At 33.1% G+C, this 16,399-nt stretch overlaps 1 protein-coding gene across 6 annotated transcripts in view; it reads right to left on the bottom strand.

Annotated features, from left to right (window-relative positions):
• The window catches only part of LRBA (LPS responsive beige-like anchor protein), a 710,221-nt gene that overhangs the window by 493,128 nt on the left and 200,694 nt on the right, over window positions 1-16,399 (bottom strand). For all 6 annotated transcript variants that reach the window (XM_021100638.1, XM_021100636.1, XM_021100637.1 and 3 more), the window contains one exon: window positions 11,547-11,608. In XM_021100638.1, the coding sequence (XP_020956297.1) occupies window positions 11,547-11,608 (62 nt within the window). Of the gene's footprint in view, window positions 1-11,546; window positions 11,609-16,399 lie in introns of those variants that run through there.

The following is a 16,399-nucleotide window of genomic DNA, read 5'->3' as shown; positions in this document are numbered from 1 at the left end:
TATTACACCCATTTTATTCAATAAGAAACTGAGTTTTAAGCAAATGAAGTAATTTGCTCAAGGTTACAGGATAATATGTGGTAGAGGGAAAAACATTTATTAAAATTCAAAATCTATCACAGCATTTTCACGGCCTTAGTCTCTTCCTAAGATCTTTTCCCAAAGCATCTTTTTCCTTTTTCCTTTTGTTCCTCATGATGGAAACAAGAGCCATCTCTATAAAGTCCATATCCAGCAACTGAAAAAGTACTATTAGAAGAACAAATAAATAGCCTTCAGAGTTCTGATTCTTACCCTATTTGAGCCTAAATCAAAATTCAAATTTCAGATTTCCTTAAAACTGCATACATTTTAAGTTCATATTATGAAATGGCAACTTGACAAAAAACAGCTGGCTGATTAAAAAATGCATAATAGATGGAATACATGAGAAACTGCTAATATATAATAATTGTCCCTTCCTAAACTATGCTGTTTTATATGTGTGTGTGTATAGATATGTATATGTATAAACACATATATTGCCATTATATTCTATCTGTACTAAAGTACTAAAGAACTATTTGATCTCAGAGTCTATAGTGTAAACACTTTAAATTGAAAGCACAAGTTAAATCTTGATCCTAAGAACCCTGATTACTCTGATTAAGCACTATAAATTATATACCATGTATGAAAAAATATATGGTAATACAGCTGAAACTTCGCAGAGTTATTTGAGAGTCAGATACTAAAACAAAGACAATCTCATGCTTTCCACTTTTAATCTAGCCTTTTTATAATACTTTACCTTCAGTATATTAATTTGAATTAATAGAAAAAAATAAAAGGACTCAGCAAAACCAAGTAATAAGCAATAAAAGCTGAAAAACAGAAACTGAGCTGTAATCATATTAAAACAAAAGGAAAATATTATGATTAGAATATTTCCATTCGTATATTCCCACTTTTTTTCTTTCTGCTTAATCCCAAATTTAAAAGACCCGTTGTAAAACGGTAGGGTGCCAAATTAAAGCACACTTTATTTTCAGATGTCTCCATACTCATAGGCTGACTTCCTGTCAGGAAGAGTTCCATTTCACTGAATACCCCAATCAGCAGGGAACTTGCAGAATTAAGTGCCAGTTGATATTACTTTGTTTTGCATTCACCACCCTTGAGAATAACGTTCAAAGATCTAGTTATATAGTCAGCATGGTATCATCCTTCTGACCAGACTGCCAAGCCACAGGGTGTACTGCTGGTTCCAAAAAATTTACCTTAAAAGGTTGTGTTTTCTAAATCCTAGTGTGCTAGTGAATCAACAGGATACCTGTACTTCAGAATAAATCCTAAAGTTAAATTATGCTTCTCTCTGATTACAAAGCACTTTAAATTAATATTGGGAGGGTCTGCATCCAGACTCAAATAAAGATCAATTAATGTTCACTTATCCATCAACTTAAATATTTTATTTTTCAAAAGTGAAATGTAATAACTTAGATTTATTTTGTTTTTTATGTTTTGCTGTTGTTTAAAGACAAATGATTCCATCTTATAAAAGCAAGTTATATGTCATAAAGTGAACCAAAGCAAATCTTTATTCATTTTTTTACCATATTAGCATAACGTACAACTACTAAGCTGGTTTCAGATACTTGACAACAGTTAGTGTAGTTAAGATTTTTTATGATCCGTTAATATAGCGTGAATCTTGAACTACTCTCTCCAGCTCCCGCTGATTTCCCATCAATGCTTCAAAAGTCTCTAGTTCCTTCTCATAAGGTCAACTATGTCTAGAAATTTCAGATACAATAAATTTAAATTTCAATAAGAACACCTATGCTCAGAGTTTGTACATTATTAAGAATAAAGAATTCACAGCAGCAGCTAAGACAAAACTAGACAATTGTACTGGAAGCCTATTTTTTGATCCCAATGTTAATCATTACCATATTGATTCTCATCCATTCTCAATCAAAAGGCCATTAGCACTGACAAAGCTCAGAGACAATCAATTTACTTTCACCAATCTTCTATAAATACATTCTAAGAATGAAGAATAAATGCATCCAAATCTAAATAAAAGGAGGAGTAACATTATGAAAAGTTTGAAATGTTAAATTATACCGATCCTAGTTGGACCACGCTACATTTAAACTGGTCTTAAAGAATCCAATTACCCCTCGTTCCATTTACACTGGAGAAACTAAGGATGCTTTACAAAGAAAAGGGGATAATTTATTGACATTTCATACATTTTGCAAATGTGTTGCCATACAAGCACCTTTCGGCAGTTCAGAAATAGATTTTTCTCTTTTATGCAACCTCAGCAGAGAAAGTATTCATATACTGGGATAAAAACATCATTTTTAAGAGCCAGAGGTTCCACATTTGTCATATTCTCTTTGTTAGCAGAAGCTGTGATACCTGAAATGAATGGTGGATTATGTGAAGCTAGTGACTTAAAGATGACAAAAAAAATTCTACAGAAGAGAAAAATCTACAGGCACAAAGTGATTTCCTCATAAGAAGTCATCAGTTGAGACTATTTTAACAGGTCCTTTTGTGACTCTTCCCCACCCCCATTTTTGGCCAGCCAGTGGCAATGTGTAACTTCCCGGGCCAGAGTTCAGATCCAAATAGTCATCGACCTAAACTGCAGCTGCGGCAAGATTAGATCCTTAACCCACTGTACCAGGCCGGGGATTAAACCCACCTCCCAGCACTCCCAAGAAGCTGCTGATCTCATTGCACTACAGCAGGAGCTCCATTTTGTGACTTTTTAACTGACTGTTTTGAGATTCAAAGCTGATCAGGTGAAAATGATTTAATATATACCATTTTCTTACTTTAAAACATTTGAGTAAGGATCGGTAAGGATCAGAATTAGGGTTTGGAGCCTTAAAATGAGGGCTAAGTTGCCTAGTCACTTATAATGGAGTATGATAATATGAGAAAATAGAATGTATCCATGTATGTGTAACTGGGTCACCATGCTGTACAGTAGAAAAAAAAATTGTATTGGGGAAATAACATTTAAAAAAAATAAAATTAAAATTAAAAAAATAAATGTAAAGATTAAGATAAAAATGAATAGAGGAAGATAATTATTAAATAGAATGATATCTGTTCTTTAGCTAAAATACTTTTTAATGAATGAAAAACTTAAGAATTAATGTTTAAAGGAGTTTTTCTTTTGCACCTGCAGCATGTGGAAGTCCCCAGGCTAGGGGTCAAATTGGAGCTGCAGCTGCCAGCCTACGCCAGAGCCACAGCAACACCAGACCCAAGCCACGTCTGCAACCTATGCTGCAGCTCACAGCAAAGCGGGATCCTTAACCCACTGAGCAAGGCCGGGGATAGAACATGCTTCTTCATGGATACTAGTCATTTATTAACCTGCTGAGCCACAACAGGAACTCCCTTAAAATGAATCTTACTTAAACATATTGATTTACTCTACAAATATGTATTAAGTGATTATTTTATTATAATCTGATACTAATAAATAGCATAGACAAAACAGACAATAAGAAATAGTTTACTGACCTCAAGGAGTTTTCAAACTAACAAAAGAAACAAAAATTATACTATAGCATGACAAGTACAAAAACAGCAATTATGTCTATACATTTAACTCTTCCTTAGCACCTAAATTTAACTCCAAGATGGAGTTCTCTAAATTAATATATTCACAACTCATAATTCAATGCTGGTAGCATCTAAGCCTTAAGAACTGAAGATGAATAAGAGTTAATAGGATTTGGAATTATCTTTATTCTAATTTACAGAAAAAAGGCAAAAAAAAAAGAGACATATTAAATGAGTATTTTATTACATAATCTATACCAGAAAGATTTTTATATGTTCTCATGCCAAAAATATCTGTACATGTCAAAGACTGAGTTTTTCAGATCATATCAGAAGAAAAGCAAATTCCTTCCCCATCTATTAATTTAATGAACGTCCCTAAATATAACTACACAAACTACCAGCATTCCATTCTCCACTCATATCTCAGGGTTAAGGATCATCAACATAGATTCTTTTTGTTTACTATCTCTGAGAATTGCCTTAAACATAAATTAAATTTTAAAGAACATAGAAACACTACAGCTGTCAGGCACCAGAGTAATTTCTTGACTCTTAATTCTTTAACCTCTTAAATGATGGCTTTGTATTCTTATTATATCTAATTTTTAATTACAACCTACCTCAAATCCTGGTTATCTGAATGAATGAATGGATAACCCACACAGCAACTGTATAATTTAGCTGTGTAACTATAAACAATTGCTAAATTTTTATTCTATTTAAAATTGTTAAAATTTTATCACTAAAATTTCATTACTTTAACAAATACTTATGGAGAATTTCTTTCATCAGAAAGGTAGCATATGACATTCACGTACAGATTAATTTCATTCATTTGGACCTCTGGCACCTCTTTAAATGCCTAGCAAAGTTCATTTCTACAAATGGATCAATAATAATATATGTAATAGCACATTAATATAAAATATATTCTGACCTGAGTTTCTAGACTTTATGCTACATCCTTAAGCATGATTACAGAGCATAAATTACTGTAACATCGACTAAAACTGTAATGTGATTCACTCAACCAATGTAGGAAATAGCTATGTAATCAATTGATATGAAAATACTTGAGTCCTCCCTTAAACTCATGGTTAGCTCTACATAAATACTGCAAAAATACACACACACTCCTGGTCAAACTTAAGCTGTTCTAGAAAGAATACCATCTCTTACTATCAGTTCTGAAGATCTATCGCTTCCCAAACAACATATAAATTAAGTCCAAACTACCTAAAAAGGACAGAGAACAAGTGACTTAGATAATTTCTTCTGAATGAAGTAAAAGTAATCACAGTGTTGCATGAAGAAAATAGCTACACTCATGCAAATCTAATGATTTTCTATAACCACTATGATTGGAGAAGCAGAGAAAATCAGAAGCAGAATATCCAGAAAAGAGGCATTTCCTGAATTATTCACTGTCTCAACACTGATGCCTCTCCTAAATTATGGTTTACAAAAATTATCCAAACACACTATGATCATAAAAAAGGTTTTGTGGTCAAATTTGCTAATGGTATTTTCATAGCAGAGTCAACAACACTTTGTTATATATATTTTACTCACACACACACACACACACACACACACACAAAAACACACATAATTACATGCATATACTAAAGGCTTTGAGGGGTCCTCCAATAAAGAAATCTAATTAAATTTAAACCAACCCTTTCCAAGCTTATTTACCATTGCATGCTTTTTTCACAGAACATCCATCATCATCACACAAGACACACTAGGGTTTGCTGTACTGTAAATTTTGGATAGTGAGGACTGATCAAACAAGTACCCAGCTACCACAAATCCAACCAAGAAAAATTATAGGTACAGGAAAGAGTGAAGGACACGCTTTAAGAACTTTAATATCAATTCCAATCAAATGGTAAAAAGCATAGATGGAACCCAAAAAAGAATTTTTGACTGAAAGGCAAAGGGGCCTGAAATGATCTACTCATGAACAGAAATAAAAAGTTAGATTAAATAAGGATTAAGAGTTTTTTCTGCTTCATTCCTAATTCCACTCCCTGCCCCTATCATTTGCTTCTGTTTTTCTTAAAGTTCTCAAAAAATTCTATGTTGTATTACAATTATTTACCTTACTAGATTAAAAGGAGGGGTTTGTCTTAAAAGCTTTCAGTACATGTCTGCCAAATAAAAAAAGCAAGGAAAATTCAGGGCAGATAAATTGAGACAAAGCTCTGTAGAAGAGACAGCATTTGAACTGAGACTGATAGACAGTGAAAACAAAAACTCAGAAGCGCTATTTGGAAATACAGTTTATGGCTTCACAATACTGCTGCATAAAAACTTCACACCATAAGATTTCCTTATAGGTGAAAGAACACATAAGGAAGATAAGTAAACTTATTTATATTTCCAATAAGCAACTTAAACTCAAAATTCTTCTTGTGGGGTTAGCAAAAAGATAATCCATTGTGTTTTTTTGACTCAATTATTTCTTTTTAAAAACATACCATCTTCTTGGAGTTCCCGTTGTGGCTCAGCGGTAACGAACCCATGAGGATGAGGATTCAATCCCTGGCCCCACTCAGTGGGTTAAGGATCTGGCACTGCCGTGAGATGTGGTGTAGATGGCAGACATGGCTTGGATCCAGCATTGCTGTGGCTGTGGTGTAGGCTAGCAGCTACACTCAAATTCAACCCTGAGCCTGGGAACTTCCATGTGCCATGGGTGTGGCCCTAAAAAGAACTCCCCCTCAAAAAAGAAACATTTTCTTAATAGTTAAAATAATGAGTTTTAGTATAAAAGGTTGAAGTATATCCTGAATACAGCACATTCTGAGGAGAACCAAAGCACCACAATTGAAAGAAATAAATTTCCATTTATATTAAGTTCTACAACAAGTAAAACACATGCACAATAACAGAAATCAAGTCCGTGACAACTTGAGGTGACAGAGAAGGGACTGATTACCGAAGCAAAGGGAACTCTGGACGGAAATGGTTGTTACATGGTTGTGTATATATCAAAATTCACTGAACTGGACCATGAAAATGCATGTAAATATAATGTATATTAATTATACTTCAGTGAAGTTGATTTTTTTAAAGAGGTAAATATGATTAAACCAAAAGAAAAATGAAAAAAAGATTTGATTTAAAAATAAATGTGACTACAGTATCTGGTAATGACAAAATAGCTGGCTTAATAAAAATGAACATTTCATACACACTTAATACACGAAAGGATAAGGGAATTTCATAATGAAAAATATCAGAAGGTAAAAGCCCCCAAAACAGTAATTTATAATCAATGTTACCATTTATTTATTAATTATACAATTATAAATATTTGATTGAATGGTAATTATGCTGAATGTTGGAGATACAATAGAAAACAAACCACAGTGCTTGTCTTGAAGAAACTTAAAGCCTCACGGAAAAAAGTAAAAATCATACATATTATAAGGTGGGTCAGTGAGTGCTCTTACTTAAGGCTTAGAGTTGTGGGGAAGAGAGGAGTCAAAGAAAGCTTTCCAAAAGAGATTGCAGTTTAGCTGGGGGCTGAATTATTTATTATTTCACAGTCACGGAGAAGCTACCATGTGCCAGGGACTGTGCTGAGTACTAGGCAAGCTTCACTGGACCTAGAGTACAGAGAGGAAGACTGGTAATAAAAAAGTAGTAAACTAGGGAGTTCCCTGGTGACCTAGCAGTTGAGGATTCCACATTGTCACTGCTGTGGTGCAGGTTCAGTCCTGGCCTGGAGAACTTCTGCATGCCGTGGGCACAGCCAAAATAAAAAAAGTAGCAGATTAGCATGTGTATACTTAAAATCTGCAGTACATTCTACAATGAGTGCTAAGATGAATACATGCAAAAAGACACCAGCTATAGATATGATACTATGAGAAGAGAATAATTAAGCTGAGTTCTGAGTGATGAGAAAAATCCAAAAATTAGTCACCTAATTTGAAGGAGGGAAATTTTAGGGAAAAGAAAAGCATATGCCATGACACAAAATTATGATGGCACACCTTGGGTGACTTTAAATAGTTCAGCAAAGATTGAAAATAGATACAAAGTGATGAAAAGTGAGGCCCAAACAGTAAGAGAGGCCTAATATGAAAGATGTCCATGTGCCAGGGTATAGAACTGGTTCACGTTCCCCCTTTAGTTTTTGTTAAATGATCTGCTTTACTCAAAACACTCACTGTAACTATAAAAAGGAAAAGTCCATGGAATAAAAAGTCAGTATCAGTAGCATTAATGTCACATGTTTAAAATGAATAAACTTAGAAGGGAGAAGAAAACTAGAATTAAAGAAAAGAAATTACAGGAGAATAATGAAAAAGAGGAGTATTTTCCTATAAAGAGTGAGGAAAAATTTAAATGGCAATAATTCGAACACAAAATAGACATTAAAGAATCATATGAATGGTGATAACTGGTTCTTATTATAATTTTAAAATTAGTAATTCAGAGATATAAGAAGAAACTAATCGAAAGTAGCCTAATCTTCTATCACCAGCTTCACGCAAAGGAAAATTTTCCCAAAATAGCAGCAATCTACATATCTGGATGAAAAGTGTATTAAAGAAAAATCAGGCTAACACTATGTTTTAAATTAACTTTTGCTGCTAATTAATTACTCAGACAGGATGCCAGACCAGACTACATGATGCTTCTAGTTTTTCTATATACCTCTATGCATTTCTGATAAATGGGAAAAGAATAGATGACCTGGCAGAAGGCTCAGACAATAATATGTGATTTACAGGACATGAATGCAGCTACCATAAGATTTATCTGACAGCCCTCTCCGATAGTGGACTGTTGAGTATCCGATGGAATGATTTCTAGTCTTGAAAGTCTACTACTGAGTAGCCATACACATTATTTATTTATTAGATGTTTTGGGTTGAAACCATTTTTAAATGATGCACTTCACAATGCACAGTCATAAATTTAGTTTTAAACCCAAGAAGGGAGGTAGTGTTATTGGAATGTATGTCAGACTGAATTAGGATGAGCAACACAACGCTTTTATAAAGTGGCCTTGAATGCAATGTCAATTCTTTCAAAAATGATATTAATGTCAAATGAGCAGAATACAAACACTTTACACAATGCTGGAGTAATAGTACTTGAAATATTTATTTAACATTTTCTTTAAATTCATATAGATTTCTATGAGATTTATACACATACACTACAAATATGGGGCAAAAATAAGCCTCACGCTTCTAAAAAGCTGAACCTAAAATATAATAAAGAACTTAATTTTTTGTGTGTATCAGAGAATATGCAGTTTCCTGAAGAATGTATATGTCTTATTTTTAAGACATAAAGAAGACAAACCAGGCTTTGGAGCTTAAGTAGCTCTTGAATTATTTTACATGGGATTCAATATATGACTAAACCTAATTTAATAGGCCATAAGTATTAATACAACTTTACTCAAAAATAATATACTGATTATTTTAAGAAAGCTTTTCAATTCCAATAACATTTTGCCCCTAAAATGTTAAAATTTAGATAGGATAAAATATGAAAGGGTGTCTAATCAACCTATTAATGAATGAGTGGGTACTGAAAAATATAATCCTAGTTGAAGCTTTAATAAAATATATGTGATCTGTTTGGTCTTAATGACAGCAAACCAAATGTGAACATTTCCTCATTCCTTGCATTTAGGCTCTAAACTTTCTTTTGTAATTAATACGGAAAATTTAAACACTTTGTTAAAAAGAATACGAAGAGAAAATAAGTTTTAAAAAGATTCAAGAAAAATAATCAGAACATGGCCGATTGCCATAAAATTAACATCAACTAATTTGTAAAGTTTTAAATCAAATTTGCAGATGTTAAGTTCATAAGCATATCCCATTATTTATGTGATTAAAAAGGAGTTTTTGACCTGATCTTTCGATCTTTTGCACTCAATCCTCTCAATCTCTTCTTTAAAAATTCATTAAAATTTTAGAAAGATGCTAGCTTTTCACTTCCCACCTTATCTCAGACTAAAACAAAATTATCAATCAATCTCAAGCCATCCCCACCCAATATCTGCAAAATGTCAACTTTAAATTCAATTTCATATCTCTTAAGCTTTCATGTAGAAAAAGACAGTTCACTTCTTAACAAAATAAATCACTTTTGTGATTGCCAATCTGACCTCTTTGAATTAGGAAAATTCAAAGTGAAAAATGTAATTATCACCCCAGAACAATCTGTATACATCTGGAGCTAATTCTGGCTTCATTTTTCACATCATTTTTCACACTGTGCTTCATCTTAGAGAGATGCCATGGAACTTTTGAAGAACTCATAAAAAAAAAAATGTTAAGAACTTCAAATAAACCAATCATGTATTACATTCAAACAAAACTTTGAGATGATCTGACTTTTGCAATTTACTCTACTAAGTGATCTTCACATCCCATTTGATTGGAATAGTATTAAACAAACTATGACATAATTGACAAATAGGTATATTAAAACATGTCATTCTTTATCTTTTCAGCTCCTAACATTCAACTGTGTAATATATTATATTTGAAGCCACTTTTATATACCAAAAATATATTCAATTCTTAACTAGAAAGTGAAACTTCATTATCAAAATTCACCTATGAAATAATTACATCACTATAAACAACAAATTCATACTCCTGTAAGGATACATATAAAACTGTAAGCAAGTGCTTCTTATAGTAAAGGTAACTTCATGTCAGTATATGAATGGCATATGATAATTTCCATTCAAGAAATAAACAACCAATTATTTCAAATCTGATTACTCAATAGGAATTTTTATCCAGTGAGCTTTTAATGAAATGGAGTTTTCTAAAGGAGATAATTAAATTATAAAAACATGATTCTCACTAAATCTAAGAATAATAAGCCTACTACAAACAAAACTACTCTTCACAAGTTCATTATAAAAATCCATTAGATGTAATCTCTAGAAGTAATTGTTCTTATTGCATTTCATTGACAATACACAGTATTGATCTTTCACACCTTATATGATTCTTTAATTTGTATTCATGGAATGTCCATCAGCACAGTCTAAATAAATTTAGCAATACAGGCACTAAAATGAATAAATCGATGCAAAGAAACATTAATTTTGCATTATCCTTATTCGTCAGGCAAGTAAACCATAAGAGTTGTAAATGAAGGTCAAAGGTTTTGAAATGGGTCAGAACCCTTGACCTCTAGACCAATACCCTTCCTATTAAAAAGGGCTATTTTAAAGTTTTAAGTAGGGGAATTTACTACCAGCAAGATATCATTTTTAAAAGACTACAAAGAAAACTCTCAATAAAAACATTCATCTGTTTAACGGCTGAACAGAAAAGAAAATACCACAGGTCACATGATTTTTATATAAGGTTTTTAAAAAAAAATCATTAAAGCTTACCACGAGGTATAAGGTTTCTGAACACTGAAAGTAATCTTGTTTTTAAGAATTTATTCACTACATCTTATTATGGTGGCTGCCATATTTTTGTTGATGTTTTCCCAAATCAACTGTGTATGTCAAAAATAATTAGCAATGACAAGAATTCAAAATTATTTATCACTCATTTTATAACCTCTGCACAAAAGGGAAGTAAACCCATTATTCCCAGGGGAGTCAGAGTGGCACTTCACAAGGTATTGAAATAAATCTGTTTCTATAACCTTAATAGATGAAGCAAAGAAATTTAGGCATCTCAAGATCATTTGATCTGGACATTTTTAAATGGGACTCTAAAAACCTCTGTTTCTCATTCATCTATCTGCTTTCTCTCAACACTCTGTTAAAATTATCTGTTAATACCAAACACAAGAAGTAATCCTTTTGCAATACAAATAAAATTATTTTAAAGCTGCAAATTCAAAATTCCATTATAGCAAAAACTCCTAATCAAACAATTTTTACTTCCTTACAAAATGAATCCATTCAAAAATCTACTTTTAATTCAACATTCATTCTTGTCACTCACCTGAGAGCACAGGAGCATAACCAACTCCACAACTGAACTACTAGACTTCATGCAAACCAGACCTATTTTAAAGAGAATTAAAAAAAAAATTACAAAGTAAAAAAATACTACTACTACTACTACAGAATTAACTTCTTATACAACTTTGTCCAAATCGGTTTTGTAAAGTAAAATTTAACATCTTAACTAAAAACCAAATCTGTACATATTTGACTACATGAGTAAACAAAATATTCTGTAATTACTTTAAATCTGGCATCAAAACTACAACAATTTTTGGTAGCCTATTTCACTTCAGCTTTCAAAGTACTAAAACATTTATTACAACTTCATATATAATGACATTTCACAATACTCATAGCAATGTGTGCAACATATGCTGTATTGATCAATATCGTCTAAATTTTGTTTTGGAGAGAGTTGATTGTTATACATGCAGAGAAGGGAAATGGCTCTCTGACCTTTGCTTTCTCCACCACACTCTCTCCCTTCAACCCTCTAGCTATCAATCAAGTTTCCATTTTGTTTCATGGCAGCAGACATCCCAAACACTCTTATTAGTACCTTGACCTGTGACCTCACACTAAACCTTAACAGAAGTGCAAGCCATTGTCTGTTATATATTCTTGATTTTTTATAAATAAATTCATTTATATTTTCTCTTTTAGGTTCCATTTGGGTTCACCAAAAACATCTCAGGAAAAAAGTTTTAGACACCTATGTAAAGAATTCTTTAATTCTGATTAACAACAAGCTCTAAAGTAGTTTATTCAAGGAACATTTTATCACTAGTATCTTAAAAGGGCAATGCCAATAATTAAAAGCACTAAATAGCACTAGTAATAATTAGAAAAAATACAGGTTTTTTATTCTATATTTTTCTAAGCAAAAGTAAGTTTAAGTCCACACTAACCTTAGTAACTAAAATAATTCCTTGTGACTCTTTTGCATCCCACAGAATCACCTTCTTTCCTTCACCCCATTAAACTTCTCGAGGGCATCCTATCCCACTCTATTTCCTTTCTTTCATCATCTTGCTCTGTGATTCCTTCTCCTTCCCTCTTTCAGTCATGATGCCTCACAGAGGCTAATGGCACATATTGACATTCTACAGCCTTACACATAGCATTCAAGTTAAACAGGTTGTTCACCCCCTTCACTTTTTAGAAAAGTGAGAGCCATTTTTCTCCATGACTGCAAAAATGTATAACATAGAAATGATGGTAACAGTGTCCTCACAGGCATGAAGATTAGCTATGAACATCTGCATGCTGCATTAAGCAAGCACACTATTAACTGGACTGAACTGTAATTTCTGCAGAGCTAAGATAAGCATACCTTGTCAGGCTACTGTCAAGGCAGGAAGGAAGGCCCCAGTAATACTCCACCCTTACTGCTGGTGTAGCCCTTTTCATAAAATTTAAATAACTATAGGAAGTTCCATACATTTCAACGTCAAAAGCCACACTACCAGCAAATAAATTCAGGTCTTTCTACAACTATGTCATTATTCCTTATTGCTCTATTCTAGAGGAACCAAAATTCCAACTAACTTTCCTTTTATGGCAAAGCACTTGGGCCCTATCTGGCTCAGCCTTCTATATCCACTCAAATAACAAACAATAATGATTAAAAGGGCCTTGGGCCACCCAAAATTCCAAAGATTTCTAGGTGTTCTTTTGTCTCTCTAGAGCATGTCATAGGATAGTTCAGTACTTAACACTTGCAAAAAGTTACTTCAGTCTTATTTCTCAATAATAAAGATCAATAATAAATATTAACAAGAGAGAAGAAGGTTGATATAACCCCTGATCAAGGATAGTAAGATGTCAAATAATACTTCATAGTTTGATTAGAACAGTTCATGTATCTTTTGGAGTGGGGTTTTGTAGATTTATAAAGAATGGGTAAGGGGTCAGGGTGAATGATATGTTAAATATTTTTTCAAATTATTTTTATTTTTTATTTTTATTTATTCTTTCTAGGGCCGTACCTATGGCATATGGAGGTTCCCAGGCTAGGAGTCAAATTGGAGCTGTAGCCACTGGCCTACACCAGAGCCACAGCAGCATGAGATCCAAGCCACATTTGCGACCTACACCACAGCTCACGGCAACAGATCTCTAACCCACCGAGTGAGGCCAGGGACTGAACCAGCGTCCTCTTTGTTACTAGTCAGATTCGTTTCCACTGAGCTGCCACAGGAACTCCTGCTATGTTAAATTTTAAATTTAATAAGAAAGGGCTTCAGAAGACAAGAGAGCTTATATTAGACCACTACTACTACCCTCCCTGCTTAAAGGGCATTGTTTCTACAAACACAAATACATAACCTTGATAGCAAATACCAATAGGGACATGGTATCAAACTGAAAAATTTAATCACGTCTCTAGTTGTGACCTCAATTTTTGCCTTTTGGTGGCAATGCCTGCAAAGATGACAAAATAAAAAATGAATTATAAACCAATAAACTTGTCTTCAGACCTATATTCACATTCTAAGAATTATCGAAGGCCTTATAACAACACTTTGAGTGAAGTTGTTAAGTCTTTGGGCAAATACCAATTTTCATTTTATACACACACAAATCCTATTATTGTCCAAATTAGCAGAAAGCAAACAAGTTACTGTAGGCTCAGAGATCTGACTAGGTTCATAATCTGACCCATGGGTTCAGTTTGCTTGGTGTTATCATTGGTTTTTCAACAATATGGAATTTTAGTCTCTTCAAAAAGGGCAAAGTGGGAATGCCAAAGGCAAGTTTTATACTCTTCTGGTATTTCATGAAAAAAGATCACTGCAATTTCTTCACCGGTGACTACTTAACCAACGACTATTACCACTGCTTTTGCTTACTACTAAACTCAGAAGTATTAAATGACTTACCAGATATTAAGCTAGCAACTTGTGAACCCACTGAGATATTTAAGCTCTCAAACATACCATGAAAAACAGTCATGACCATTTACGATCTGGACCATAAGAACCTGACTTTTGTTTTATTTATTTATCTTAAGTCACCTTAAATAATTTACAGAAAGATAAAGGGATGGTGTAAACATTATTAGAAGTTTTAATGAGAATTTACACATAATAAACTCAAATTTATTTCCCATTTTCCAGGTTCTGAAAGTATTGGTCTATAATTTGAATATAATTAACTATTCTTCATACATCTGTAAACATGGTATTCATCTATACATATGAATTTAAATTTCAAGTAAAATTCTAATAGGAGCAACTTATCATGAATTCTGATTCTTCTTGAACTAACATCTTCAAGTGCAATTCTTTGGAAAAGTTGGATTATTCAAAATTTTGTTGTAGAGACAACAGCCATTTTCTTTTCTCTCAAATTGCAAAATCTTTCCTTCTTTAGATTATAAACACCATTTAGAAATATCAAGCCTCTCAATTTTTTCACTTCTACATGAACTTTTCCTTCCACCCATCTTCATGCATACACTCATCTTGGTATTTGTTCACTTATAAATGGCACCAAGTAAATGATGCATAGTCATCACAAACGAAGGATAGTCACACGCCTTTTTAGCAAAATGAAATGCTCCAGGTTCTTGTGACAAAACATTGCATAAATTTTGTAGAATAGAGTCCTTCCTGTTGAATGAAATGATGCTGAGAAAACCAATTTCCTTCTTGTCCACAGAAATATACTGTGCACTAGTGAAGTAATGATTTTGATAAAAATTATGAGTACTGCTCCTTGTCTCTTCAAATTCATTCACAGATGGTCTAGTAACTATAAAAAGTCTTAACTTATTTTTTTCACCTGACCACTGTGGGCAGGAAATAAAAAATTCTGCATTCTTAACTGTATTCAGTAAAAGCTAAAAATAAGACCATGAAGATGATATCCAGACTTTATACCAATATTTCTCAACATTTTTAAGAAGCCATTTCAGACTATTTTTTCTTAACAGTGCCCCAGTATAATTTTAATACGAAAGATAAACTGGACAAGATGTGCTGTGGTCCACTGGAAAGTCAAAAATCATTGTAATATCTAAGATATTTTTGTCCTGCCCAAATACTAGTTTCTTATTCCATTGAGAAAACAAATGCATATCTTAAAATATAATGCAATACTTTGGACAACACAGTAAGAAAACTGAGGATGATCCAAGAATGATGACTTATTTTCCTATGCCCCATGCTTCTAAGGGAAATTCTAATATTCTTGTTGTCTTATTATTTCAGTCCGTGGTATACTTAGAAATAACTGATGAGTAATAATAATTATTAAAGTGTATTAAGATTAGGAAAATGAAGATGTATTTAAAAAATAAAAGTAATAAAACATCAATTCTTATAAAAAGTTATAACTACTTTAAAAGGGGAGTTAATATCACTAAAATTCAAACAATCAGAAAACATGTCACTCAAGGCATGATGTAATATGAAGCGTTATATCTAATTAAACTTTTAAATTAAACTTCAAGCCATCAGAAAATACACAGCATAGAGAAACAGTTAAATGACATCACCAGGAAGAACGGCCACAGAGTGCCACAATATGTAACAGTCCACAGAACCACCAACCATACTTCTTCAACAAGGTCAATAATATGAAAACAGTGAGGAGTTCCCATTGTAGCTCAGCAGGTTAAGCACCCAACTAGTATCCACAAGGATGCGGGTTCAATCCCTGGCCTTGATCAGTGGGTTAGGGATCTGGTGTTGCTGCAAGCTGTGGCACAGGTTGCAGATGTGGATCAGGTCTCAGATGCTGTGGCTGTGGTGTAGGCGGGTGACTATGGCTCCAATTCAACCCCTAGCCTGGGAACTTTCATATGCCGTGGGTATAGCCCTAAAAAGACACAAAAGAAAAAAA

This window comes from Sus scrofa, chromosome 8 (assembly GCF_000003025.6).
Source record: "Sus scrofa isolate TJ Tabasco breed Duroc chromosome 8, Sscrofa11.1, whole genome shotgun sequence".
NCBI lineage: Eukaryota > Metazoa > Chordata > Mammalia > Artiodactyla > Suidae > Sus > Sus scrofa.
The sequence above is the reverse complement of the archived record's forward strand: the minus strand, read 5'-3'. Positions and strand labels throughout refer to the sequence as shown.